The 27,590-nt window shown below is 41.2% G+C and overlaps 1 protein-coding gene across 2 annotated transcripts; it reads left to right on the forward strand.

The window, feature by feature from the left end:
- Positions 1 to 415: 415 nt before the first annotated feature.
- On the forward strand, positions 416 to 27,590 carry VGLL3 (vestigial like family member 3). Of its 2 annotated transcripts, none has more exons than XM_048961175.1 (4): positions 416 to 616; positions 9,581 to 9,833; positions 15,169 to 15,669; positions 21,390 to 27,590. In XM_048961175.1, exons 1-4 carry the CDS (start codon positions 524 to 526, stop codon positions 21,431 to 21,433), a joined length of 891 nt encoding a protein of 296 aa, XP_048817132.1. In that variant the 5' UTR covers positions 416 to 523; the 3' UTR covers positions 21,434 to 27,590. The 2 variants fall into 2 exon arrangements, with proteins under 2 accessions (XP_048817132.1, XP_048817123.1); XM_048961166.1 differs by having other exon boundaries at positions 9,578 to 9,833; positions 21,390 to 27,586.

A 27,590-nucleotide genomic window follows, 5' to 3' on the forward strand; every position in this document is an offset into this window, starting at 1 on the left:
TCTACAGGACAGGATCCTTCCTCCTTTTTCCTGGATGAATTCCGCGGCTGTGCTACCAATAGCATAGGAAGCAGAGGTGGACCATGCAGGTAACTCTCATCCGGGGGTGCTGTCCTGTCCCCGCACCCGAAGGAAAAGTTACCGGTAATAAATAAGGTGCCAGCGGTGATGTAGCTGTTAGCCAGTTGCCAGCACACACGCGACAATTACAACCGCTCCGCTGGGGGACACCCGCAGGTGCCTCCGGCCGCTCTGCGCGCCCGCGGGGCGGGAGGGGGGGGCTGGGGGCGCGGCCTCCTCCCCCCCGCCCCTGCGGCCGCTCCGCCGCCACCTCCGCCGGGCGTCCCGCGCCGCAGCCGCCGCCGCGCTATAAGTGCGGGCGCGGGGCGCGGCGGCCGCCGAAGATGCGCTGGCAGTCGGCGCTGCGCGGGGCCCCGCCGCGGCCGCCTCGCGCGGAGGAGGAGGAAGAAGAGGAGGAGGGGGAAGAAGGCGGTGGCGGCGCGGGGCGACCGCGACCGCGGCCATGAGCTGCTCGGACGTGGCCATGCAGCAGCCCGGCACGGCGGCGTGCGGCGTGCCCCGCTACGTGGGCCCGCCCGCGAGGGGCTGCCCGCAGGTGAGGCGCGGGGATGCGGCGGGGAGGGCGATGGGGGTGTCGCGGCGGCCCCCCCCCCCCCCGTTGGCGGACTGCACGGCGCATCGCTGCCTGCCCGGGGCGGAGACCTCCGCCCGATGCGCCGTGCAGCCCCCGGCGCGCTTTGGAGATGCGGGTTGCTCGTGAGGGTGCCCCAGAGCAGCGGACCCTGGTAAGACTTTGAAATCAATCTGAAAGCCATCCCCAGTCGTATATCTGGGGAGCGGGGCTGGCTTGTTCGGCGAGGGGAGAAAGTTGCTTCTCACCTCTGTCTCCGCTGTGCGCTCCGCATCCGCGCACTGAGCTGAACGTGCGGCCGTCACGGGCATGGGACCGCGCCGGTCCCGGCGCACCGCTCGGCTCTGCTGCGGGATCGCTGCAGAGGGTTGCAGCTGAATTTGGTGATCGGATGTATTAGGAAGGGAAAAAGAATAAAGAGAAAAAAAAAAGAGAAAAAAAAAAGTGAATCAGGAAATTCTTATCAGGCTGACAGCATTTTTAGACTATGCAGTGCGTGGGTGAAGTGGGACTAATATTGACTTGGCCCTAATGTAGTCATTTGAGAATACATTTTTTGGTTGTTGCTGCATTCCATAAGGTTTTATCATTATTATCCATGAAGATTGTTTTCTCCGTACATGGGAAGTGACCCCTAATATCAACTTGCCTGGGAGACACAAATATGGGCTAAACCATTAAAATTCCAATCGTTTGTTATTGTTTTTTCTTTATCGTTGGGAGGAAGAGATTTTGTAGTGTGGCACCAAAGTGGACTTTGCCAGGTTGCTCATGTTATTCTCTGTAAACATGGGCTCTGGAAAGCTTACGAGTTTAGTCTGTTCCTGCATGCCTGTGTTATTATTTCTCCTCTAATCTAGGTCACAGCTTGCAGAACCCTCACCTTGTTCAGTGGTTTTTAGCTGTGAACTTTGAGTATCCGGAGCTCCTGTTAGTAGCCTGCTCAACTTAAAGGGAAAATAAATAACCTCAAATGATTAGACTCCTTGATTAAGGGACGTAGAAGTAGAAAAGTGTGATTGGAACTTCAGGCCTGGGTGGACTTTTTGGCACTTGGCTCTGCAGGCGCTTGGCTGTGTTTCGCTTCCAGCTTTTGCAGCACTTCATACATGAAAATCTCTTGAGCACCCATTAGCGGCTGCATCGCACTCCCGTGCGGTTGCTCTTTATTTTTAAACAGAATCAAGAAGTTTCTCCATCAGCTGTAAGCAGTACCACATCTGAAACATCCCAGAGGCACCGTAACGAAAGCCAAAGTTTCTTGAAATTTCATTTTAAATAAACTGAGTTCCTGTGGCTTGTGTTATTTATGAAATGTGGAGGTAGATATGCAAGGCAAGAAACACAGCTCTATTGAGCCAGTGCAGCTTACGAGCCGTGGCCAGTACAATGTATCCCGTTTCCATCAAAAAGCATTCTAGAACTCGCTGTCCCACGCGTTATTGACAGTTTGTTTTAGTTAATCCTGCTTCTGCCAATTTCGCTGGAACATTTGGAGCTGGAGGGTCTTCACAAACCAGTTAAGCGTCAGGCTGGAAAACCGAGCTGCTCTTGCTGAACTGAGTGCTGTGCCCTCTGCCTCCAGCAGCCGCTGTGTGTGGGGCTGTTGATGGGTTTTCCCTTAATCCAGTGCTTTTTAAAAAATAAGAAGTAGTAAAGATGGGATGGACTCCCCATCTCTCTGCAGACTTGGTGGAATGATTGCTTAGATAATGCATGGCATTCTGTGAGTCTCTGTTTCTTCCAAATCATCCTGTCAGGAAAATTTAATCCAGTGGTAAAGAGCCTAAGAAAGAGGGAAGAAGAGTCTGTTGCCAGGTTTTTGTTTCTCCTTCCACATGTGTTCAACATGTAAGGTACTCCTGCACTCTTTGTAGGGATGATGACCATTTTAAAGAATGTTCTTCTTTGCTGGAATCAAAACTCTGGTTTAAAAATAACAATGAGGGAAGATGTATTAGGGGGGCATCTTTAAAAATAAAGCCCTGCACTGGAGCTGATGGAGCAGAGCTCACCCTTAAAATATCCAAGGACTCCATTGGGGCATTTTCCAATGCCCTCATACTACTCTGTTGTCTTTCCGTAGACAGTGAAGGAATTTGTCTTTCTTGACTCTCCTGTTAATTTCAGTGAACTGGAGGTGTGTTGCTCTAATTAAAGCTTACGCATCTTCGTAGATCCTTGTAATGCATCTGTCTCAAACACAGTGGGTGATGGCAGCTTTCCGTGTCACTTTGAAGATCAAAGCAAGCTCCTTAGCAGCGGAACTGTCATTGCAGATGGACAGGTTTGAGCTCTGAGCATGGCACCTCTCTGGAGGTCACTTCTTTCTCTTTCTGTAGGTTGCATACTGCACATGGGGGTATGGAGAAATGTCTCTGTCAAGCAGCTGACACTGTGTCACTGCTCTGTGCTGAACAGGGTTTGAACCGTCAGCTCCTTTTTGTATGTACAGATCTTGGGTTGCTCTGAACAATGGATCTATATGTGCCCAGATTGTATTTTATTTTGTTTTTCTCTTTAGAGAATGCTCCATCACACCTTCCTAAAAGATACTCCACTCCAAAGATACTCTAACATTTCTCTTCTGTAGTTGTCACTCTACTGAAGCAGTGCAGATCTGATTTTGCCTTGCACAGTGATGTGGAGTTTGTGGAACCTCCACTTTAACCATTTTGCAGCAGAGAAAGAACATGCTAGCAACTTAATTTAGTTGAGACTTTTTCTTTTAAAGTGCTCAGTGGACTGAAGCCTGAATTCCTATTGAATGTTAATAGGAGTGAAGATTTAGCACCTTAAATCTTTGAGACTGCTGAAGTCCAGGATGTTTTCTGGAGAGAAATGAGAGTATGTATATTTAGGTGCTTACATGGTGCCACAGAGAACTAGTGAAAATGGGCTGGGACCCTATTCCTGCAGATAAAAGGGGATTTCTATGTTTCTTTGCCAAAATACAGAGTGCATGTGTGATGGTGTTACAATAAGAACATGTTGTCATACGTGGTACGGAGTCATGCTTGCCAGACTGTAAAGCTCTTTGGTATGATGAAATTAAAACCCCTCTCACAATTCTGAAACTGCAGTAGTAAGCCTCGGATTGCTTATATCTTGTGTGAGGAATGGGTGTAACAGAGCTGCTTGTTCGAAGAGTCTGGAAACACCTAATTGGTGAAGAATTCTGATTTATTCTTGGTGCACATGGAACGCAATGACAGCTTGCCATACCCTGTCATCTAGGGACAGTTAGCTGCAGAGCTCAGGCTAAGGTAGGATTCACTGTAGTTCACTCACAGTTGAGCTTACGACCTTTTAAATGGGAAGTTACAGTAAATGGTAGTTTTGGAACATCTCCATGGTATGTAGATGTGGAGAACTAAGCCAAAGAGCATCCTTGCTACATCAGTCTCGCATAAAGAGCTGTGATATGCTCTAGTCAGACTTTCTTCTGGCAGTGTTGTAGACAGACTTTTTCCAGATAAGGGCTTGTCTCTGTTTGTAAATTAGGTCACTAACTCAACTCTTCCTTCCAGACTAACATCACTGCAGACACGGACAAGTCATGCTCACTGTTGTGTCAGCTGGCTGTAGCTAAACCCATGCTTGTACAATGTACTTCAGTTTTCCGGAAAAGTTCTTTGCATCACATGTTTGCAGCTTTGAAGACTGAGTTATAATATTGATGCTGGGTGTGCATGGTCCACAGCATCCGATACAGCAGATAGCAAGGCAGACAGTAGCTTTGTGTTTCGTTTTTGTAGCTCAGCTCCTTCCTAAAGGCTTGTTCTGAAGTCTGATGGGTGCCCTGCAACTGACTTCACTACAGAATGAAGGGCTTCAAAGGCTGCTTTCAGAATTACAGGTTGTAAAGCTGGGATTAAGTCCTCAGGGGGGGACGGAGGGGAGGAAGAGGTTGGTTGGTTTCTTTTTTTCAGGGAAGAAGTTTGTTGTTCTTGCTGTTTTAATCCCATGAGAGAGGACCTGCTAATATCAACTATTTGTCTTGCTTTACTGGTTATTCTGATCTGGATCAAACTCTATTTCTTCTTCCTATAAATACATACAAATGGAACTCTAGGGTTTAATGCACAGTTCTGTTCAGAGGTACCCCAATAGATTATAAATTCAGACTATTTCCACTGCTTCCGTCTATCAGCTGAATATTGTGAGGTCTTCCGGCTCTGCTGCTCTAAATCCCATCTTTCACCTGGAAGAAAGAGCGTTGCTTTGCTATCTGTTTGCTTGTTTGCAAGGGCAGTAGTTAGCATTTCCTATTTTCAAGGCACGCATCAAATGCTGCTTTTAGGCTTAGCATTCCACTCCATGATTACATGAAATTGTCTTCTTGAATACTTTCTGTGTTATCAATATGAGCCTGCTTGGCAGGCAGCTCCACAAATGAAGTACTGCCCGTGATTTGCCTAGGGTTTGTTACTGAAATTCCTTCTCAGAAGCTCATGTCGAATGACAGCCTTTTTCTCAGGATAGGGTCATATAGTATTTCCTCAGTGTAGTGGTTCTTTATTTTTGGTTCCTGTTCTTTCTCTCATAATGGAAAATCTGTAACAGGTGGCCACAGGCACACCAGACTTTCATGTTTGGGAGCATAAAGGACCATATGCTGCACGATGGCATGTATGGAGATAATAAGTTGTAGGAACAGGCAACCAGCTTATATGTAATATAAGAGCCAGCCTGAATTTTTGGTTCAAATTCAGCTTAACTAAAACTTTTTCCAGTCTCAGCTGTGCTTTGGTAGTTTTTAGGGTGTGCTGCCCACTGTCCGCTTTCAGCTGGAAGTGAATTTTTTTTTTTTCAGTTTATGAAAAGGAATGTTCTGACATTTTTACCAGACACCCCGGCTGAGATCCGGGACCCTTGAAGTCAATTGGACTTTTGCCATTGGCTTTCATGTGGCTGGGGCTTCTCTGCGTGAGAGCAGTTTCCCCTGGTTCTGAGTAGGGTATGTCAGAAAATAAGGGGAATCAGCAAGACAGAGATTTTGTGGGAGATTTTGATCCACACGCTTTCTTAGCGTGAAAGATCTGAGCGGTCCGTTTTTCTCCTAAAGGCTGCGTGATGTTATCTGGCATAAACAGTCTCTTCTTTAATATTTCCGTATTGCTGATTAGCTTTGGACCTTTAGCTTCCATTTGTTAGACCACTTGCAGTAAGTGCTTGAATTCTCTTTGGAATAAGTCTGTTTGTGAATATACAAAACATGTAAAATAATATTGGTTTAAGCTGAATGCAGCCTACGCTGTAAGTATTATTTACTTGGAGATCAGACCATTCATCCCTCAGCCGCAAACTCGTGTCTGTTATTGAATGTGGTATCAGATGCTACAAACACCGAATTTCCCATTTCTCTACCTATTTTCCAGAATGCTAATCTGACTTTAAATTATATACTCCGTGTCTTGGCCAACTTGAGATTTTCTGTGTTTGTTTTGTTTTCTTTTTCAGGGGCTTCTGACCTCAGTCTCTAGCCTTTAAGGAAACAGGAGGTATAATTTATAAACATATAAAAACATTACAGATAGGAGCATAGGCAAGGCAGACGCAGTGTTTGGTCAGCATATACACTTTATAAAGACCTTACAAGTACTATTGGCTGCTTAGATATATGCCGGAACTCCTTGTAAGAAAGAAATAGAAGGGAAACCAGACTAGCCTGGCTTCGTTATGAGAAACCTAACGTGTGATGTTTGGGTTTTTTCTCCTTTGGTTTTATTTCTTCTTCTCTCATCAGAGTGGTACAAATTAATTCAGTTGATGGTCTTGCCTGCTTTTCCACTCATTCAAATGCAGCTGAAAATGCAAAGAAAAGATTACTCTTATGGTCAGAAAAAGTGATGCAGAATTTACACATACACAGAGATGTAATTTTAAGGGAGTTAGGGAGAGAAAAAAATTATTTTTATTAAAGAATGTGTACAATATAAAGGGCGTATATCCACTGTATACGAACAAAATCTGTTTTATCTCTCTTATTGCTTCTTATTTATAAATTTAAATCTCTGTAATTACAGGAAAGAAAAAAAAAATTGGCTGATATTTTTAACCTGAAACACAAATTAAGTAGATCTGTATCTGATCACAGGGTTGATTCAGTCTTGCATCTTTTAATTAGGAGATCTCATTCTTTGCAAAAAGCTCTCCACAAAACATAACTTTTCACTGTAAATTTCTTTAGTCTGTACACAACCCCTTATAGTTGTCCATCAGTACTGCTATCTTTTTTTACATTAAAAAAAAAGGACTCAGATTCAGTGTTTTCAAAAACAGCTAGTATTTGGAATGTCTTGTAATGACTACCCATGGACTGGAGGGGAGGGAAGAGAGTTGAAATGGAAAATGAATTAGATTCTTAGGCTGTAGAAAGGGGAACATTCCTGCACAGAGAAGCGGCTCTGGAGATAAGTTTTAATTTCCTGAGCTCCAGTCTCTATATGGGAACATTGAAAGACTTCCTTCCTGATAACCAAGTCAAGCCAGGGGCTATATTAAACGATGTGTTTCTGTATATAATTGTGTGCTTGTGTATGTATTTGTGTACTTGCAGTATAGATACAAATAGCGTATCTATAATGATAGAAGCCAACTTTGAAAGTGTGTTGCATGTATTCGGAGTCTAGCAGACATACTGTATCTGAGATGTTGTAATATATCAGTATCTATTTGGATATCTTTAAAGGATCCCTTCCACACTTTGTCTCTATTTAAAATAAATAAATAGTTAAAAATAAAAAAATTTAAAGTCTCCTTCCCAACCACTTTTTAGGAGGATCGGAGTTGTACTGAACCTTTAAACATTTTCAAGCCACTGAGATGGATGTGTTATCAATTTCTAATGCGTGCTTCTCCTGTATGTATGATACTGTGATAACTGTTTCTGTCTTGTTGAGGTCTCATCCTATGATGATTTTTTAGACAAAACCATAAAGGTCACTGTGGGTAACATGTGAGCAGTGCAGGAGCAAATGTTAGACTTTTTTTTTGGTTGGTTAGAAGATGCACAAAACACCAAGAAAAGTACAGGTCACTTCAAATTCTACGTGTGTAAATGTGAGTCTGATAGCTTCAGGCTACCTTTCATTTTAGCAATTAGTTTCTAGTAAAACTTTATTATTTTGTTCTTTTTTTTATTGCTGTTTATTTGTTTTGTTTTTTAACATCTTGTGATAAAGCTGTATGTCCTTATCTAAGCAGAGCCACAGTACTACTTATTTGTGAAATAGAGATTTATTTGAATTCCAGGTCCTTTGCCTGGATGTTCCAGGCCAGAAAAAAAAATTTGGTTGCATCCCTCAGTGCAGTTTTTACAACAGCATTAGAATTTAAGTGTAGTATATTACTGTTGTATGTGTTCCAGTTAATCTACCACAATGCGAGATATAACGCATAATTGCTGTGAGCCTGTAGTATGGTAGGGCTTAGTTCCACTTACAAGTAGATCTTCCTTACAATTAATTGGTTTTAATAATCACTTGGTTATTAAACCACTAATAAGAATTATCTCCTGAATTTCTATTTTGTATTACAAAGGGATAATTTTTGTCAGCTTATGTGATTTTTAGAAAGCATTGAATGTACGTACATTGATAGTATTCAAGATTGGAGAATGACTTACAATTATTTCTAGGTCTGACAAACGTACTTATTGTATAACTGGAACTTTATAGACTGCGTAGTTGTTTAACTTGCTCTATAGAACAACTCTGGAAAAAGAGAAAAAAGCCATAAAGTTAAAGGGATTCTGATGCTGCTAAACTGTTGCCAAGCAAACCATAAAAGATAAGTCAAGCTGTAAGACTATAGAAAAGTGATGAAATACTTCTGCATATGTGCCGTAGTTGTTTTGGGTTCCTGAAGCTGCTTGTGTGTAAAGTCAGCTGTGGAAACGGCTAGCTGGCTAAAAGCTATGATTCCTGCAGCACAACTGTTGTGGGGAGATTTTTTCTGTGAAAACAGTTGTAAAGTGGAACATCTGAAAAATATGTTCCATGCAAAATGGATCTTCACACACATTTATTTTGACATTTAGGTTTGATTCGAGAGAAAGAGAGAGGATTCTGAAATAGCTGTTCACAGATGGCTTGTGCTAGCTTGATTTTTTAAAATGCTTCTCCATGTTTTTAGTTTGGAGGGATTTTTTTTTGCATGTGTTTGCAGACTTGTCAATCCCCCTCTTCCTCCAGATCATATGTTTAAATTTTTTATTGCTCGAATTTTTCTCCTTTCCTCCAGAAATTTGTGTTAAAACAAACAAACTAAAAAAGAAAACTCTACCAACCAAAAATTCTCACTACCTGAAGAGTTACTTTTTCATGATAGAATCCAAGCAGCCAAAAAACCCACACACTTTCCTGGCCTTAAGTAACAATTTATGTATTTTGTGGATTTCTGAAATGCAGAGGAAGGCTGTTAATGGATCATGGAGTTCACCCACTGTTCTGTCCCCTCACTCAGGAGAGTGCAGTTGGGAAAATTGGGTGGACATTCAAGTAGAAGAATGAAACACAGAGTTTGTGTACTTGGCCACCTGTCTGCAGGGCTGGACACAACCTCTGCAGCCCTTTCTGATGAGAATACCCTTCCAGGTGGGAGTCAGCAGTGAATTGTTAGTCTGCCTGTTTTCTTTTGAAGGTATTGGGTGAAAGCCATTGCTGTTAAATTGCTTGTGTCTGTGAAATGTGTCTGAGAAGCAGGTCCATCTGTGTGTGAGGAATTAAGATTCTAAGTAAGTGCCTCTGGTAATCTCTTCTTTGTAAAATGTTGGTGCAAAATATCCCTGTGGCCCAACTGCAGTGAACTGAAATTAGTATTCAATGCATTCAGTTATTTTTCTTTAAGGAAAACAGATGCTGAGCTTGTACTGAATGCCTTTAGTGATACATCTCTTTTTTGTTTTGTTTTTAATCCCAGAAGAAATTAGCTGTATACAACAAGATGCAGGAGTCTCTGGAAGTGACCCTTCCCAGCAAGCAAGAAGAGGATGAGAAGGATCAGCCAGCTGAGATGGAGTACCTGAACTCTCGCTGCGTCCTTTTCACCTACTTCCAGGGAGACATTGGTTCAGTAGTGGATGAACACTTCTCAAGAGCCTTGAGCCAAGCCAGTAGCTTCAACCCAGAAACCGCCCTTACCAAGAGCAAGGCAGGGCTAAGTCCTTTGTGGAGAGGTAAGAGGAGCAGGAACTTGGGCTGTATCATAGTAATGGATATTACATTGCAGCTGAAATTTTGCCCCCCTGTGCATGTTCAAAATTCCCCCCCAAAATTGAAAGAAATGAGGAGCTGCTTGTGATTGAGTGATCTGGTGCATTAAAGGAGAAAGAGGTTCCAAAGGCATGGAAGAAGCAGGAGTCTACCACTCTTCCCATAGCCCATGGTTCCACAAAGGCCTGGAGGGAGCCCAGATGAGCTGATGTGGCTTCACAAATGTCTGCTGCAAGATCTGAGGCTTATTTTTAAGCTCTAGGTGTGAAACTTGGCCTGCAAGCCAAGCTGTTTGGGATTCTGTCCTTGGAAGTGAGGAGACCCATGCAGCATACTTGGGTGACTTTGCCAGGTAATTAGGATTTGTCTGTAGCTGCTTTCTGGGTAGGGAGGCGCCGACACAGGCTGGAAAAGGCTTGGATGAAGCTCTGGCTCATGTGGCTGTAGCCTGCTTTCAGAAGAGCTTGTAGGAGAGGTATGGCCTTTGCGACTGATCTCCTGCATATCAGATAAGACTGACAGTACTTCACTTCCTAACAGGAAGTAGAAACATGGTCAATGCTGTGAAGCATTTGAACAGCACTGTAATATTCATGCTTCATAATGAATATAAGCATTTTCAGTGTAATATTGAACAGATATTGCCAGATGAGCTAGGTAGATCTTACAGATAAGATTTTAAAGTTGGTGGCTGGAGAAAGATATCCATTAAGACACTGCTTTCCTTGTGTTGCGTGTGCCAGTTTGTGCAGTTTTTCAGATACACAAAAGATCATGAATTCTGATCTCCTTATGTGGACTGTCAAAAGGATTGTAAAAGAATAGTGAGTAATGGCCTTGCAACAAGCTGAGTGAGAGATTCTTGGAGGATCCTTGTAGGAGTGGTGGTGTTCATAATCAGTGATGCTGAGGTGAGAGTACTTTAATGAAAGTCACAGATAATAAAGAGAGGATTTTTGGAAACCACTGTGAAGAGAAAAATAGCACAGAAGAACTTGCTTTCCAGAAGGATAATGACAAATCCAAGGAAGTTTAAGAAAAGGTCAGCACTAGTGGCTAGGGAGCTAGAGGAATTTATGGCTTCAGACGAAACCATTAATGTTAATGGGAAATTTTCCGTTGACTTGACTGAGAGTAAAACTGAATCTGTGCTTACTAAAAAGGAGACTGGAGCATTTATAAATGACCCTGACATACTGTAAGTGTTTTAGAGGTGGGATCAAGGCAGTCACTAGAGATCCATGCCTACAACAGACCTTCTCTACTGGATGTTGAGACATATCTCAGGGTGGGGGTTGTGTTCTTCTCTTCGGCCTCAGACATAGTCTGTTTTGCTCTGACCCTCTCAGTTGTACATGACTCTACAGAGGTCTCTACAAGCGTCAAGGTTATCTGGCACAGCAGTTCTTCACACATGCTGACTCCTTAGCCACGATGCCCCATGCCATTGGAGCATGGAGGTCTGCGTGCCTGGAAAGTGTTCCAAGAATAAAGTAAGAAAATATGCCCCTTGTTATCGTTACACCTGCTGAAGCAGTGTGAAAATGCCCAAAGAGGTTGCTAGGCAGGGCTGCTTGCTTCTGCACTGAAGACTCTAGGGAAGATCACCATGTTTGCTTCTTGAAAGAAGAGATTTGGCCAGGGCTTTATTGGACCCAAGTGAGCTTCTGAAACATGACTGTTTGAAAAAGTGGAGAAAGAATGATGCTAATGCTTTAGACTTTTTGTTCATATACTATAGTTGAAGATGCTCATTTACAGCAAATGCGTATGAATTTGCATTCCATTACCTTAAGAATTTAAAATATCATTAGATTGAAGATCTTTTATGAATAAACTTTGTGGAAAGCCTTTTTGTCAATAAATAAGAAACCATCATTAATAAATAATGAATTGTCAATAAATTATTAAAATATCAATTTAAAAACAATTAAGAAGATTTTTCTGTATTAGAAAGTACAGATTTAACTGGGAAATGTGTGGAAATTAGCTGTTTATTCAGCTCATTGTATTATATTTTTTTTACCTGAAAGGAAGGACTAGCAGTGTTTTCTGCTTATTTTTCATCTAAGTTGTAGCTTTTTTTAGTGTCTTGATGGATATGCAAACTATAATTTTAAATATGGTATTATTACATTTTTTGTTTTAAGGAGGAATTTTGCTTGTGTGTAGAAAAGAGAATCAGTCGTCTATTTTATATAGAAAATACTGATCAGATTAAGCTAAAATTACCTTCAAGATTGACTTTCTACAAATTATAGATTCCTACAGACTTAGGTAACATGAATGCTGAATACCTGATGCACCTGAAATCTTTCTTGGGGGCTACACTTAAATAAATGTTACCTTTATAGTATTTTTATCAACGTGTTTTTTCCTATCCGAAGGGGAATTATCGTTTTTTTGCGGGTTGTTATTTTTCCCCTCTTGCCTCAATGGAAAAGTAATGCGCTTCAGAAAATTCCATACATTGTCTTCTTTATGGCATGTGGGCATTGGCATGTTTTCCTTGTGTGTTGGCCAACCACTATTAACATTTGCATTAGTCACCACTTTGTGGTATCTGAGATCTTGCCATCTCCCTACCTCCCTCCACTTCAGAGTAGGAAATAGTGGTAACTGAATATCTTTCTTGGCACACAATTTTGGTTATATACCTCCTTCTTCCCCCTCTAAAGCTTCTGGAAACTACTCAGTATTTTGTTTTGTTTTGTTCTGTTTTGTTCTTAAGGACAGGGCTGAAATATCTCCATTGCCATGTCTCATAGAGGCCAAGCATTTGGCATGGTGACATCTGTAAATGTAATTATCTGAGCTAACTACTTCAGAGGAAAGAACAACCTTCAAGCACAGAGGAAATGTATGGTAGTTGTGGGTTGTGCTTCAGTACAGAGATGGTTCTTCTTGATGGTGATGTACACAATGTTTAGTGGTATCCTCTGTGAGCATTCAGGTTGGATGAAGTTTCCTTGCAAATTCATATAATGTGAATAGGCATTGCACCCCAAGTGATATGAGTTCAGCTTGGCCAAAGAGGTTGTTTCAGTGGTGGGTGAACCACGACAGTTTCTGACAGTGGCAACAGCTTTGTGAAATGGACATGGGTTTGACAAATTGGGATGATCAAATGTGTTTGCTGTGGCCTAGATCTGTTGGTGAAGTCAAGCTGATATGCAATCTGGGATGAATTCGTATTGGTAAATTCAGTGTTTTTAAGTGTACCCTCCTGATATTAAAATTATCGTGCAGATAGTTTGTGGTTTTCTGCCCTTTCTTGAAGTGGGGTGGTTTGGATATAGGGCTTTTCCATTCTGATAATAGCCAAATGGTTTTCAAAAACTCCCCGTGACAGTGATTGATTTTCCAGAATACTGACAATACATTATCAAGCTGTTTCCCTGTTGAGCAGTGAGGAAAATAACAGACTGGGTATGAAGAAGCTTGTTTTTGATTTTCTTTTTTTTTTTTTTTTTCAACCCTACTACCAACATTAAGCCCTGTGCACTCTGTGTCTCAGTCTAATCCCTTGTAACAAGGAACAGTTCATAAGTGATGAACAGTACCAGTTTCAGAGGGGTGCTGAAGCTTCTGTTAGATGCTTGAAGCTCTCCTCTGTCTTCTAGTATGAATCACAATAGAAATATAATGCTAAAAAAAGAAGCAATCTTTTGAAGAAGGCCATATTGCAGTTTGCTAGATAGGCTTGCAGCCTATGAGAGGGTTTGGCACAGAGATAATTCTGTACAATTGTCCATAGTGCATTTGTAAAGGTATTTCCAATACCAGAAGTTAATCAGACTCAATAAACTCCCTAAATCCTGGCCAATTGATGTGTGGAAAAAACAATTGTTGTTTGAAAAAATTTTAAAATAGATACATAAGTGTTCTAGTGATACAGTGAGAAAACACTTTTACAGTTTTTGTTTCCAAAATATTTTATGTAAGCAAACTTTAGAGGCAGGAGTGTTTGAAGAATCTGTTCATTCTCAATGATGTCTTCACTCAAATCTCATTCCAGTTGCTTGTTAAACTACGCAAAACAAAAAGTTGTTTAGGAAAAATATTATAAACATTTTTGTAAATGCTGTACGAGGAATAGAGAACTCCTCACCTTGTCAAATATTACGTTTCCCTGGCTTTATTTCTTCATTGGCTATTTTTATGACTTTGTTCTTTCATCGGAGGTCCTGTATTTTTATGTTTCCATCTTCGACCAAAAAAAAAACCACCAAAACCAACCCAAGCTATTTGAGCTGTGACATATTGCATGAAGCAGTGCTTTCAAACATGAGTTGGCAAGAGCGATATGTGAGTGGAGATGCCAATACTGTCCTACGCATCAAAAACACTAACCGCACCTTCAAAAGAGGAATTTTTAGAATGTGATTTCATTATGTGAAGTTATTGGAATCCATTTAAATACAAGTTGAGCCCTAGCTGTAAGAAGCAGCAAGTCTTTTATTTCTGACAAAGACTATTTTCAGCTACATAGGTGATGTTGTTTGCCTGACAACAGGCAATGTTATGTATTCTGTAAGAAAATAACATGAGGTGCATTCAGTTGATCACTAGCCCATTAAAGCATGCCATGAATTTGAAGAGAACTGGTATTATTCCAATAGCAAAATGTCTCATTCTTCAGTGTGAGCTGGTTCACTGTCCTCAGAAGCATTTAGAATCACAGCAGCTGCCTTTCTAAATGATAAGTTCTGGTCTGGTCAGGAGATACTATCTCTTCCTGATTCCTGTGTCAAGACCCTGAGAGAGTTATGACCCATCAGCGTGGAGAAGTCTTCTCAAGGATGTCTTATATGTGTGTAAAAACCTGGTGTGAGGAAATGAAGATGATGGAGTCAAGCATTTCTCAGTAGTGTTTGTTGACAGGACAAAATGCAACAGGGCATGAATTAGAAAACAGGAAATTCCATCTGAACACAGGAAAACATTTTGTTTGTTTGTTTGTTTTGTTTGTTTGTTTATTGTGAGGGTGATCAGTCACTGAACGATGTTGCCCAAAGAGGGTGTGGAGTTTGGTTCTTGTCCAAAATCTGATGGAATGTCATCCTGGACAATATGCACTAGGTGACCCTGCTTGAACAGGATTGGACTAGATGATCTTACTAGATGATCTTACTAGATGATGGTTTTCTCCAACCTCAACCATCCTGTGATTCTGTAATTACTCTGTAAGCTTGGGTTCAGCGTTATAAATTTGAGAGTAGAAAATTATTGAGGGGTTTTTGTCATTAAATTGTTCTTCCAGCTTCAGTCATTCTTATTTTCTCTCCTCTCTTCCAGAAAACTCAACAATATCAAGCCAAAGGAGCAGTTTCCCAACTTCGTTTTGGACCAGCTCTTATCAGCCTCCCCCACCACCATGCTTAAGTGGAGTACACCCCGATTTCCCCATTACTGCACCAGGCACCTTCCCAACACCAGATCCCAGCAGCTGGCCAGGACACAGCCTTCATCAGACTCCACCTCCTCCTCCCCCTGCTGCAACTGAATCCTGGCATTATCCTTTAGCATCTCAGGTGAGCCCTTCATATGCACACATGCATGACGTGTACATGCATCGCCATCACCCTCATCCACACATGCACCATCACCATCCCAGTTCGCACCGCGACCCCCGCTACGGGTCTCTGCTGATGCCTTCAGTACGTGCAGCCAGGATTCCTGCTCCTCAGTGTGACGTGACTAAGACAGATCCTGCTGCTGTCACCAGCGCTACCTCAGCATGGGCTGGAGCCTTTCATGGAACGGTGGACATTGTGCCAAGTTTTGGGTTTGATGCAGGTAAGTTTGTTCAGTTGTGTCTGTGGCTTGTTTTAGAAGGAAGAACTTGAGAAAAGCAGTGTGGAGTCCCTGCAGCTGAAGTAGGGTTTTTTCTCAGGGCCTTCTCCAAATACGTTCCAGATGGGAATCCCTCCTGAAATTGTTGTCAGGGCAGACAAGCTGTGAAACATCCAGCTCTCTGCCTTTTACTGAAAGACCTCGGTCACTCTTGGTCCCACTCAAGCCAAATGAGTTGTAGTGTGATACACTCTTTTTTTACTGGTTTAAATCTTGTGGGAAATAATTAATTGCAATTCCATGTTGAAGCTTCCAGCTCGTTCAGCTAGTTAGTGTGTCTGTTCACCAAAATATAGCTCCAAAGAGGACTGAACTAATAACTCCTCAGTACACAAGGATTGCATCTTACTGATCTAAATTGGAACAGACCAGCATTTCCTTCCTCTGTGTATCTAGGTGTCATACAGAGCGGAGATGCTGCTTAAGCTGCACTCACCATCACACTAAACTTCATCCTGTAGGTTCTAGGCAGAGATCTCCAAATTAGATTTATTCTACCTCTGTCCATGGGACTGCCTTCATAAACTACATCTGCTGCATCATAGGCAAGTTTTGACTTGAAGGCTCTCACTTCAGTATTAAGAGCAGTCTGGCAACCCTCACTGTTCTTCATAGTCACTTGGTGTCAGAGGATGGGTGATACATTTCCAGCATCTCCTTCCACACTCATGTACACTGTTATGGCCTCCTTTTTCTGCTTGGTACCTATCTGACCAGCAGATATCCTTACAGATTACTACTTAAACAACTTTTATTACTTTATTAAGGAAATACTGCATTTGCATCTTACTTCTTAAGATGTCTGTTTTTGTCTTCTTGAGGCTGTCTTCTTGGTAGCTCTAGCTGACCATTGTATGAGAAGAGCTTCCTTGCTTTGATTAGCATGTAGGAGAATAAGGAATTGGTGGTGGGAAAAAAGTGCTGTTTTTTAAATATGAAATATTAGCAACCATATCCTAATTATTGCTAAGTGAACCTACTAAAAACCTCTCTTCTCTTAATAGTAACTGAGAACCAGTAACCTCTTCTAAATACCACGCCACTTGCTCCTTCAAGAGTTTAAGAAAAAGAGCAATAAGATTCTTAATACTATACAATTTTATATTTATTAATAACATTTCCAGCCATGCAGATGATACAAGAGGTATTGTGTTTTATGCTTGTAAGAATAAGATGATAATCTAACAGCATTGTGATAGAAAGTTCTGACAAATTCCATTATGGAAGTTGCTTTTTCTGAAGCAGGAGCAAATTGCTTTTGCCACTGATAGAGGGTCCCAGACAGCTGGTCTGACAGTGGCCCCAGCAGTCCAGCTTCGGAACTCTGGAAGTTGACTTACCTTTTGGAGGATGGAGCAGGGACTGTGTCAAGAGCTATTAGTCAAGAAGAACCACTTCCTGAATCTTGCCTAAGCTGTGAGTTATTCCAGCGCTGGGCAAGTTGGCTTGCTTACTGCTTCTTTGTTCTTCTCATAAGCCGGGTGATCTTCCTTCAAGAGTACAGTACCTTGAAATAGTCTGTGGGTCCTAGCACTGCCTTTCAGGGCTAATATAGCCTTTGCCTGGTGCTTCATGCTCCTTGTGAAAATTCGTGTGGAAGGGTGCAGCTGTATACTAATTTCCTCAAGACCCTGATTTGACAGTTCTTACCAATATCTTGCATGTCTTATAGTTGTCCATTCAGGGTGGGAGCAGTGGGGAAAGCATGGACAGTCAGTTTCTGGTGCATGCTTATTGTGTGAGTCCATGAGTTCCTGTGGGAGAAATAAAAGAGGAAAACTGATGTGTGACTACTTTGTAGAAACAGAGGATCTCAGCAGAGATCTTTTTTTATTCCCTTTCCTCTCCAAGGTAGGGTTTTTAATGCATAAGTCTCTACATCACACACAATTTCATTATATATATTTACTGAGGGTCAGTAACCTCAGCAGAGAGACTGAAAACTGGAGGGCTTGGAAGAAAGTCTTCTTGGAAGAGGTTTCCCCTAAGTAAGGTCACAGTGGCAGGAAAACCTCAGTTCTGGAATTCTTTGCCCACAACTCCCAGAGAATAAAAGACATCAGTCCCTGGAACTATCAATGTGTTGGATTCTATAAGCTTCAGGTGATTTATATGAAAGAAAAAAATCAAAAAACAGAAAACCAAAAACCAAACTCACTTGAAAAAAGCTAACAGAGGGTGTTTTTCTTGGCCCTTCAGATATGTATATGCAAATGATTTTTTTTCTTGCCCTCTTACACTGAGTCACATTTCTTATGCTACTGCCACATGGGATTATAGAAACATTTGCAAAACTTTTCATGCTGAATTAAATGGAGTGATATCTTTGGGATCAGAGCAAGCTGGCTGTAATTTTACCCTCATCCAGCTACATTGTTGCATCTCTGCCATGCGAAGCCAAATATGCCATCTCCTGAATGGATGATGCTGAATCCCTGCAGAGGTTAAAAGAGGGTTCCCCTTTCATGCTGGGTGTCATTTGGGAATTTGTTTCAGAACAGATTGTATGGGACTTCAGCATCTCACTGTTTGCAAGGGTACTATAATATTGATCTGTCATGCACATCTGTTCGAATTTACAATGTCCTGTTTTGGAGGGATGAGTAGGGATTTAAGTACCTGATTCCCATTAAATGTGGCTTAATCCTCATGCTGTATGTTGCAAATTAACCCTTTTGGGAGCTTCTGTGTTGGCGCAAGTGGGATTAAAGAAAGCACTAGCCTAAATCAAATCTGCAGCAACCTGTTATGCTTGTGGCTTCTGGTATACCGTGCCTTTCCAAAGCTGAAGTGCTCAAAATAAGGATCAGTTTTGTATCAATCACTGAGCACAACCTGTTTGTAGATTAAGCCTTAAATTCTCAGTCTTCCCAGTGCCAAGCAAAGCAAGTTCAGCCTCTAACATGCTGACAGCATGACAGCAGCTCATGGCACGTGTAGATGGAGACTGCAGAATCCTTGTGTTCATATTAAGGGTGTGCTGCCTGAGTTGGGCGTGTAAAACCAGGGAGAATTTCTGCCTTGTTGCCCCTACATCCATCAGTGCTTGCCTGTGTGCCCTCAGGAGCAGAGCAGCCAGCGCAGACACTCTTCAGGTGTCGGTCAGATCCAGCTGTGCTGCCCTGTGGAGAGTACAATGCCCCACTGTTGTGGAGCCTGCCAGAAGGAAATCTTGCCCTGCTGTTGGACAGATGTGCCAGACAAAGCTTTCTGTAACCCCAGCACACTCAAAGCAGAGCAAGATTTTGGCCTATCAGAGAGCTGCAATTCTATTTTCCAATTGAGTTGCACATCTGTCCCTAAATACAGGTAAACTAACTGGTATCCTCTGGTCCTGGCTAACCATGCAAAGTCCACTTTGAAAACTTCTGTAGGCCAGCATGTCATGCTGAACACAGAACTGGAGTGATCAAACTGCTGCCTTCTGCAGAGTTGTCTCTGCTCAAACACTACCAGTTTGTCACCATTCATCAGGATTGTTTAGATGTTCCCACACAGCCTGTGTTCTGCATGTGTGGCAGGCAGTTAGCTGCAGCGTTGGCCTCTCAGAGATGGGGAGTTCTGCTGGTGTGGAAATACTGGCTCATGCAGCACAAGCTAAGATGTCTTTGAGGAGGAGAAAACATTTGTTCTAGCAGCAGGCTGCAAACTAAAGCTCTTGGTTAGCTAGTAGGGCTGCACTTGGATGACATGTTAGAAGTGCAGTTAGTCTTGCCATAAAGAAGATGGGAATATAATGAGGAAAAGGCATGGAAAGTGTTCCACATTCAGATCTGTAGCTAAGGCAACTTTATTTCTTTGGATTGTTTTCCATGGCTGTTTGGACTTAATGGCTATACCTTAAACTTCTCAGTTGCAGTTGTTTCTGTTTGCTGCAAAGATATTTAAATAGGAACATGCCTGGTCAGCTGGTATCTCCCTTCTACTGGTCATTACTGTCAGGAAGATGTCCTCTTAAACATGTGTGTGTAATTTGTGGGTTTTTTTGTTTGTTTGTTTTGTTTATTAAACCAGTATGAACCGTATAATCTCTCTCTTCTCCTCAGCTTTCTCTGTCTCTGGGGGCCTTTGTTGGACTGGTGGACTTAAATGACTCCCTTACTCCAAAAATTTTCTGCTGACTCCCTCTTATTTTTTTTTTCCTTGCTTTAAAAATGAAAAATTAAATAGACGGGAAAAAATATAACAAAATTCTCATCACTGACTTTGAGAGAGCTTTGAAGGAAACTAACAGCAGCTTATGTCTCTGTCTGTAAATGATACTGCCGGAAAAACTCCTAACTCATAAGCAAAAAGGAATAATCCTCATTCAGTAAAGTCTCTGAATGTGGCTTGCCGTAGTGGAGGCATGTCTCAGTTTTTTCAGTCCAAAGAAATAGATGTAAGTGCATGTTAAATGGAGCAGAGAGCCACAGTGGGCTTGGCTATGTGATCAGATAAGGAAATGAGTGATCTATGCTCAGCTCTTCTTCAGTTCTCACCAGTTACCAAACAAGTATTTCAGTGGCTGTAACACCAGTGAAGTCTGAGAGAGTTGCACCTATTTAAATTAGTGGTGGATTTGGCCTTAAATTCATAGTACATCGAGTAATCTGTGTGTTGGTCTTGGCATAGGAGGCCAAATTATGGCATGATACAGAACAGAGAATCACTGCCGATACAGCGGTATTGTGAATTGCACCTTTCACAAAATTTAATTTGCTTGGCACAAAACATCAAGGAGCAGGTTTTACATCAGTGAGGCATAAGTGCGTTACTACCTCTTAAAACAAGCGCCTGCGCCTTTCCTTTTCACTTTCCCTGTAAATGAGCAAAACCATATCTTCTTTGGGAAGTTTCATCCTCACCTCCTCCACTATGGTCTGGATTTTAGGTATCTGCCCTGTTGGGTGTAAATCTAGCAAAGATTGAATCCTTCTGGAATAGAGGAATCCCAGATTGTAACACAGGTTCCAAGTCCGTAATGCTAAAGCCACAACATAGCACCACATTTATTAGATAGTCCTCACTTTTTATAAAGGAAAATGTTAGAAGAACTCATAACAAATGCAAGCTGAAAATCATTAATTTTTCCCATGTGGAAGCACTAGCCATTCCTGGCTAAAAATCTGACACTCTGTAGGTGAAATTATTTGTGTTTTTTTTTTTTTTTAACTTGCTGCATGAATACTTTCCCTCCCTCCTCCATAAGGTGAAATGCCATAGAAATGGTGAGATCCTACAGTGTTGCAGATCTTTCTGAAAAGAGATGGGGTCAGTGGCTGGCCCCTATCAGGAAAAATGATGATGTTCTGTAGCGGATGGTCTACGCAGACCTTGTGGGGGGATTTTCTCACACCCTGCTCCTCTTCGAATGAGGCCAAAACAAAAAAGCACGCATGATTTTATCAGCATTCCTGAACTGCTAAAGCCAGTCTAAAACTTAAGTGGGGTTTAAGCTTATCCCACATAAACGATAGAATTGGAAGCAATAGCAGTGTTACTAACAAATCCACTAGGATGGTAAGTTACTTTTGTGGGTTTTGTTTTGATTTTTTGTTTTGTTTTGTTTTGTTTTAAATCAGTAACTTTTTATCCTCACTTTGCATGCTTGGGGAGGTGAAGGGAGGGGAGGAAAAAGATGTATCAGATTTTAAGCGTTACTTTTCTGTTCTGAAATCCAGGTCTACAGCATCAGGACAAGAGCAAGGATTCTTCTTGGTTTTGAAGTCCAGATATAACTTAAGACCAGCTAGAGCTGGAGTCAGTGCAGCTTGGCGGGTGACATAACCATCGCTGACTCTTTTGCATGGGGCAAAGGACACAAGTGAAGAAGAAGAGCCAACCATTCTCGTTTTGCTATTGAGCCTTTTAATTGCAAGGCCACTTATGGGTCCCACAGTGTTGGAAAATGAACAACAGAAAAACAAACTCGCTTTTCTTTCTTTCCTCATCTGAGCCTGCTGCAGCTGGGCAACCTAACTCCTTTCTGCTCCTTTAACAGTGTTTTGTTTCGTTCAGCTTGATATCTTTATGAACAGTCTCAAATGTCGGGAAGAAGACTCCCCTGACTGCAGTGCGCCTCCTTTCAGGAATACATTATTTTGTAGCTCTTTGTGCATCTATTTTTGTAGAAATACAGAAAGTTTGGTTAAGGATTGATGGGCTATTTTAGGATGGCATATTTTTTTAAAAAAAATTGTAAAAATTGTTAAGTTCTGTTTAAAGAACTTGCTCTCAGAGAAGCACTGGCAAAAATGTATAAAATGCTATTTTTAGATGTCTGTGATGTGTTTGTGCATTTTGTTTTTGTTTTGTTTTGTTACCTCAAGTGTCTATCTTTCCCTACTTTTTAAAGAGCTAAACCTTCCTTGTTTCCACATTGCTAGATCTTGATGCTTTTGTCCTTTTGTTCTAGTTTAAGCAAGTATAATTCGCACCTAAAGTTTCAGCCAAATATTTTTCCTGCTGGTGTTAGATTCTAGTAAGGGTGTTTTTGTTCTTGTTTCTAAAGATGGCTTTGTGCTGTGCTGTCAGAAACTTGCAAATGCCTTTAGCATGGATCATAGGGTTGCAGGAACTGCATTTCCAACCCATCCCGTCTTTCAAAATGGACCAAATACTTTCACGGATTTGAATCAGACTTGAGTTTGGACCTCATCTGTGATCCATGGAGGCTGATGAATGCAGTTGTCTATGAGTTACACTTCAGGCTCTCGTAGTAATCATAATTACCAGAATATTCTTATTTTAACTCATGAGGCAAGACTTTCAGCTAAGCTATTTTGAGGGTTTTAACTTGTAACATGAATGTTTAGGAAAGAAATGTCACTTTCATAAAAATGTATGACTTGCAGAAACAAAATGTTTTTCAACTGGCCTGATCTGTCTGCTGAGGACCTCATGGGAAATGCTGAAACATTCAGCTGCTGTTGACTTCAAAATCTGGTTGTCTAACCCAAGGTTTGCTGGGGGCGTTATTGGTTCCAGCTACTGCTCTTGAATTTTGTAAGAAGTTGCACATGCTCAGCACGCACAAAAGCTGGGCTTTGTCGCTGTCAGGGTAAAAATCTGAACTGGGAAGTGACATGGCCATGTCTAGTCACAGCACATTGCAAAATGTAAGAGGAGCCACATTTCTGGCCTTGGGTCTTGGGTCTGACTTGCTTTCTAATGACTTCTGTTGAAGCCAAGAACATGATCCAATCTTGAATAAGGGCTGCAAGGTTGCCCTCAACAGTCCCACTCCTGTGATGGCATTGTCTAGTCCTAGTAACTCCAGCGAGTGACAGTATGTGTTTAGCTGGGCACAGGATCAGGGTTGCCAAATCCTGGATATTGCTTGGAAATGTTGCCTTTCTGCTCTGTATACCTTCAGTGAAGGAATACACTGGGGATCCCTCTGTAACATTTCCCAAGGCTCTCATAACCTATTGTATTTCTGTTACTATAGTTTTTAGGCATCCCTGTCAAAAAGACAAACCATCTACATGGAAACCAAGACCTAAGCATAAGACTGACATAAGAAACAGTATAACTTTAAGTCAGTGAGTATTGTGAATGTAAGTTTGTCAGGTGGACACCACATGGATGTGTGTGTGAAAGGGGAGGGGGAATGTTGGGATGTGCCTGCCAGTCTGAAATTCAGGCCTTCTACCCTTGTACTGCTTTTTCTCTCCAAGCTTTTGAACTTGATCCTATGAGGTGTTGAGTTCTCCCTTGACATAAGAGAGGGCTTGACATGCTGACATTGTGGGCAGTAGGATTATATCACAATTTGAGAAAATCTTTAAACGTGAACCTTACTGATTTGAGGTTTCAGGCAGTGTTAAAATGCTGAATTGACTACTCTTATAGGTTACTTAAAAATAATAGGGCTAGAGTGTCTATGTTGGGATGCTAAATTAATGCTGTTCTCCCCCTTTTGCACCTCTTATCTTTATATTCTATCAATATTTCTTCCTTTTATTGAGTTTTACTCTCGGGAGAGTTCTGTATATCATTGCTGTTCTGGTTGAGCTAGCTCCTAAGTTGGTCAATGAATTAGTTACAGATTGGGAAAACTGCATGGAAAGGAAGGTATCAAAAACCTCCACGATGTGTTTATCAGGGCAGAATCATTCAGGAAATACGAGTTCCTGACGTAAATTTAGAATTAGGAATTCTTACAGTATTAGAGATACTGAGGAAAAAAAAATCCAAGTATTTTCTTTTTTTTCCTCCCAGTCTTGGTAAAGCTGGAAGGCAGAGGCAAAATTTCACAAGGGAAACAATGAGGAAAGTTGTAATTTAGGTCTTTGAACATCAGAGTTGGAGGGTTTAGGGCAGAAGAGAGCAAAGCAGTATTTCTTTTTGAGATGTGATATGTTTGACTTCCTGAAACAGTTTAGTTAATGTCTAAGAAGAGCAGTCACTTCATTGCCTTCCTCTTTGCAAGTTCAAATGATGAAGGATCTCCTCCTGCTGCCTGTAGTTGTCAAAGAGGATTGGGACAGGAACAGTCAAGTCAGGAGTTTGCACTGGAATTTCTTTCTTGACTATTTTGTTGAGTTAATGGGTAGAAGACATGGGTATGTGGTGAATCTGTTGCCACTTTCCTCAGGGAGTGCTGTTATGTGCACCGTTTCCCCAGCTGAACTTGTGAATGTTCTTACAGAACTTGTGTTACTCTGCAGGCTTTAGGAGACAAGTGCCAATAAAAACCTGCTATCGTCTGTAGCTGTTCACACACCAGTCGGCCAGCTTTGGAAGACACATAGGTTCAGTTTTTTTCCGCAGTAACAAACAGTCCCCGTACTAACAACTGAGTGGAAAGTAAAAGCCTGAGTACGTAGCAGTAGCCCTGCTCCTATTCTCTGATTTGAAGGATTGGAAAGAAGAAAAATATATTCTTCTCTGTGACAGGTTTTTAAGTTAAATTGAGCAGATTTGCTTCTCTCTCACACATGCGTCTATGCACGCACATTTACACTCACAGAAATGTGCTTATGAGAAGCAGATGCTATGCTAATACTGCTCTTGAAAGGGGAGAGGAGTGCTTGCTTGCAGTGTTGCACTTATGGCACATTGATGGCAGTGAGAAAGAAAAGGGAATACTAAGGCTGCTCATGCTTCCACAGATAGGATAAAGGACTCTTAAAATCAGGTTACGGGCAAGTTATGTGTCTTAATGTGTTACTAAAGGAGTTTCATTTCTGTGTGTGTGTGGTGGATTCTAATGCTGTCCCAAGAAAGTGGATGATTCATTTTCTGAGGTCTTATAAAAACACGATGTACTCTGTCACTTTTTCTGGGAGAACATAGGGAAACTATTGTTTTATTTCAAGAAAACCTAAACATTAAAGTCCTTACAGTTATCCAGGATTTTATTTTGTTCCTGGTAATGTTGAGAAATCTGCTCTCAGTTTTTGTGTCTTGTTTGCTTGAAGGCAGGGGATGTTCAACCTGACCACCAGATTTTGGAAAGCAGATTCCCATTTTGTTTCAGCCTATGCCTGTTTCCATCCTAAAAAGATGATGCAATACTACAGCTACTAACCACCCAGCAGATTTTATTTCTGGAGAGCTGGATAATCCATGCTTGATGACAGTAAAATGCACTTTTTTATGATTCTTCTACTCGCGAGATACACAAATTTGCTCATCAGCTTTTCTGATTCCTCTTTTGTAGTGTGAAGTGTTTAGTGAATGTCAAGATTCTCTCAATATTCTGTTTCTCCTGCCTTGAAACATGCTTTTGAGGATTAATTTCCCATCACAGCTTTCAGGGAGGCGGGTTGTACACCTCTTGAGAGCAGAGGCTGTATGAGGGGAGCATTATATTTTCCCCACTGTGCTTATGATCACTCACCTTGGCATGCACCCACCCTTTCTGTTTCCAATCAATCATGTATGTCTTGCTCTTCTACATTTCTTTATGTATGTGCATATATTTATATACATATATATATATATATGCACACACACATTGTTATACCTAGTACCTTCTTGCCTCCATTCCTCCCTCATGCTTCGAATGCACATTCTTTGGAAATAAACTGAATGACATTACTAAATCTCATCTGACTGTAAAAACAAAAAAAAAAACCAGTAGGTATTTTATTGCATTCTCCGTAACCTCAGGAGTGAATGGAATTTTTCCACACTTAAAAAATAAATAAATAAATAAAATTAAGAAAGGAAAGGAAAAAAAAAAAAAAGAGAGAGAGAGAGAGAGAGAGAAGACAACCCCTTTCCCCAAACCTTAATCTTTCAAAAGCCCTGATTTGTTGTGTGTGTAGAGATGACCATGGTGTCAAAGGAGTTATGCAAAGAGACACAATATGTTGCCTTTCAGTAGACAAATGTATCTTGTTGAATGCAATTATTTTAATTCATTTCAGGTACAATATTTTTCTCCGTATCAATGGACCAGCAACTTATGTTTCTTTCAAGCAGTTCAAAATTACATATATACATATATATTTTAAACTTGACTTCTGTCTTTAATATATCTGCCTTTGAGCTTTTAAGGGGTATTTGGATGATAAATATTGTTTTTGTGTGAATTTTTTAAAAAGTTGATGCATGTTTATTGGAGCTGAAATCTCATGTAAAGCAGGATGGTATTTAAAAATAAATACTGCTTTTATATATTAGCCCTATGGGCACAATCTGACAGCTATGATGCAGAAAAGGACCCTTTAAAGACTAAAGGACTCTTGCCTGTGCAAGGTCAGGAGAGGTCTTACAAAGGTTGAGATGGTAGTTCTGTGAGCAGAACTGATCTTCTCCAGTATCGTATGTAGATGGTTGGGCAGATGCTGCACAACACATTAAAATTAGACTGTACTTGCAAGTTTACACTCGTACCCTCTTATGGGATGAACTAATTGCCAAAGGGAATTAAAGATATCAATGGAAACATTTGTTTTAGCAGCCATTGGTCAGCACAGTGCCCATAATCCTCTGGCTGTTCTTTTTCTGTGGTGTCCATGACACCATGGTGGGACCTGTGATAGCTTGTTTGGAGTTCCCTCTGAACTGCAAGATGTTTTTAGCTCCCAATAAACTTAAGTTTAGGGATGGAGGTGATTAAAACATCACAGTTGTTATGCACCCACACAAAGGCACAAGGCTTCAAGATAGATCAGCTGTGTATCACTGACAGTGGTGTTTTGCAGGCAGGAGCCCTGCTCCTCCTTTCTTCCTCAAAGTCTGTTGAAGTCTTTGATGGCATTAAGATCATTGGGACCAGCTGTGAATGCCTAAACTGCAGTCCATTGTTGGCTGGAACAGAGTGGATGCCCAGGGTCTGGTCCAACATTGATGGACACGTACTGGAATCCACATTGATTCCAGCAAGCTTGGGCTCAGGTAATTGGCACCTATATATAATCAATGTTCATAGCAGTTGAGGTTTACAGTAATCTAGTAAAGTATCTGCAGAACTATGCTGCACTTTCTCTGCTAACTGTTTGTAGTTATCATTTAAAACCATCAGTCAAGTCAGGGTCCCTCTCCTTCCCCCCTTCATTCTTAATCCTGCTACCCTCAAAACCTCCACTGAACATTCATCCTTCTCATCAAAACTGGTGGGAGTCTTTGTATAAAGAAAAGTGTCACTGTTTTAATTACTGAATAAATAATTTAATGTGAAGTTTATTGTTATATTTTTAATGTAGTATTTTCAGCTTGGTCTGTATTTCTCAACAATTAGCTAATGCTTTTTTTTTTTTCTTATTTTTATTCTTATGCAACTGAAGAACTCATAAATCTCTTTGTAAATTACAGCATCCTGAGTTTCTATTTTTTTTTCATGAGATTAATTTCTACAGCCAAGACTTTGTCTCCTGTTGAAAACATTTTAAAACAAGTGTCCTAAACTACTGATTCTCTCCTGAAAT

The sequence above is a fragment of the Lagopus muta genome, chromosome 1 (assembly GCF_023343835.1).
Source record: "Lagopus muta isolate bLagMut1 chromosome 1, bLagMut1 primary, whole genome shotgun sequence".
Taxonomy (NCBI): domain Eukaryota; kingdom Metazoa; phylum Chordata; class Aves; order Galliformes; family Phasianidae; genus Lagopus; species Lagopus muta.

Excerpts from the sequence above, each read along its gene's own strand:
- VGLL3 (XM_048961166.1), top strand. The coding sequence starts at position 524 with ATGAGCTGCTCGGACGTGGCCATGCAGCAGCCCGGCACGGCGGCGTGC. Across the intron at positions 617-9,577 it reads CCGCGAGGGGCTGCCCGCAG|AAGAAATTAGCTGTATACAA; the intron begins GTGAGGCGCGGG and ends TTTTAATCCCAG. Across the intron at positions 15,670-21,389 it reads AAGTTTTGGGTTTGATGCAG|GTCTACAGCATCAGGACAAG; the intron begins GTAAGTTTGTTC and ends TCTGAAATCCAG.